At 33.4% G+C, this 1934-nt stretch overlaps 1 protein-coding gene across 1 annotated transcript in view; it reads left to right on the top strand.

Moving 5' to 3' along the window:
- Positions 1-148: 148 nt before the first annotated feature.
- The window catches only part of LOC102672032 (circadian clock-controlled protein-like), a 4245-nt gene continuing 2459 nt past the window's right edge, over positions 149-1934 (top strand). Inside the window, exons 1-2 of the mRNA XM_006620942.2 lie at positions 149-544; positions 1496-1588. Coding sequence (XP_006621005.1) covers positions 475-544; positions 1496-1588 — 163 coding nt within the window. The 5' untranslated portion in view covers positions 149-474. The remainder of the gene's footprint in view (positions 545-1495; positions 1589-1934) is intronic.

Below are 1934 nucleotides of genomic sequence, written 5' to 3'. Positions count from 1 at the left end.
AAAAAAAAAAAAAAAAAAAAAAAAAAAAAGAAAAATACTCGATACCCAAGTGATGAAAGATAAACAAGCGTGTCAATTATTCCGCTATCTCGGTTTCCGAGAACGCCTATGCAGAACATCGGTCGCGAGAGGAAAGCTATCGGCTCGGCGAGCCAGGGATGCCTATGCAGTGACAGAAAAGTCGAAGCTGGATCAACCCCCCTCCGGATCAGAACCGGTGCGTTCAACAAAAGAAGAGCGGGTTTACGCTGTTCACCGGAATCCACGACACATTACACACCGTTTACTCTCTGTCCGTTTCATAGGGCAGGCGTAGAAGCGGGCCGCTTCTCGCCTCTCACGTGTTGGCGCGCTTTAATGACATGCAATTTTGCAACGTAGCTCACCGCCACGAGTCCTTGGCGCTGGGAACTATATAAACGGACCGCTTATAATTGGCTAGGCTAGCTGAAAGATTTTTAACCGTCCAGCACTATGTCGTTCCAAGCCGTGGTCGTCGTCGCGCTATGCGCCGCCACCCTCGTCATGGGGGATTATCAACTTCGTAAGTTGAGAGGATCGAATATCTCTTTGAATATTCTCGCTATATATCTTTCTTTTATTTATTTATTTATTTTTTTTTTTTTGACAAAGAGTAAGAGTATTTTTTTTTTTAGGAGGAAAGATTTTTGCAAAGAGGCGCGAAAAATAGAGTAAAAATGAGTGAGATGAAGATTATTTGTTTTTTTTTTTTTTTTGTAAGTTTTGAGGATTTCTTTTTTAATATTGTGAATATCGCGTTTTGCAATATCGTTTTGATTTATTTTTAATTTTTTGGGGAATAATTTTTTGGAACGGGAAGATCTTTTGCAAAGGATTGATTTAATTAAATGTTCGATCAAAATGTAGAAACTTTTTGTTTTCCTTTTTTGTATTATGAGATTGTATTTTTAGATAGTTTATAATTTTTGATATATCTAATGAGATTAATAATTTTATATTTAAGAAAATTAACGTTTGATCAGATTAAATGGATTAAATAAATGAATGAATTAATAGAATGGGGAAATAAATTAAATTAAAATAATTCAATGCAATACAAAATTTACTGAATACTTTTAAAATCATTATTATTTGTAACGATCGATATACGAAGCAGTTTCGTTTTTACCTCGAATTAGAGTAAAAGTTTCTGTTATTTGTTTCACAGAACTAATGAAGTAGAAAGTTAACATAGATAATTCCAATGCTGGTAAGTTGAAATTTTAAAGCGAAATCTGAAAACCACCATTCACTGTGCGCATTTGTTTTCCCTCATGAATCACCCAGCAATTTGAACTTTTCTTTTTTATAGAGTTATAAAATTGCATCAAATCCTTATTAACCTCTATTAACTGAGTTTTTTTTTTTTAAACAACAAAATCTTCTATTTTTATGAAAATTATTTTTCCTTTTCTTACCTATTAAATTAACTTAATTAATTTTTCTTATAAGTTTTAATCATTTTATTTCACAGCTGCAACAGTGAAAACTTGCAAAAGGGATTCAGACGATTTTTCATCATGTTTGCGGCTCGCCATTCAAGAAGCATGGCCCACATTCGTTCCAGGTAATATTATCGTACATTTATCGATAATTATCCATCAGAGCAGAAAATATTCAAATGAACTGTGCACTTATGTATACTCGAACTCTGTTTCCAAACACGTCACAATCTAATAATCACAATTTTTTTCTTTATATAAACTCGTTTCGAAGAAACTCGTCCTTGCTCCATCCATTTTTCCATTTCTCTCGTGGGTTATTTTGAAGTGAGAAAGATTACATAACACCGTTTTATTGCAAAGATCATGAGAACATTTTTATTCAATATGTAAACAATGAACTTGTTTTTCCACGATAGAAATTATGGGAAATTAGAATGGACGACTGGTCGAAGATTTTGATTGGTCAAA

Source organism: Apis dorsata, unplaced genomic scaffold (genome assembly GCF_000469605.1).
Source record: "Apis dorsata unplaced genomic scaffold, Apis dorsata 1.3 scaffold_570, whole genome shotgun sequence".
In the NCBI taxonomy this organism is placed as follows: domain Eukaryota; kingdom Metazoa; phylum Arthropoda; class Insecta; order Hymenoptera; family Apidae; genus Apis; species Apis dorsata.
Note: the sequence above shows the minus strand (reverse complement) of the source record. Positions and strands in the feature narration are given on the sequence as shown.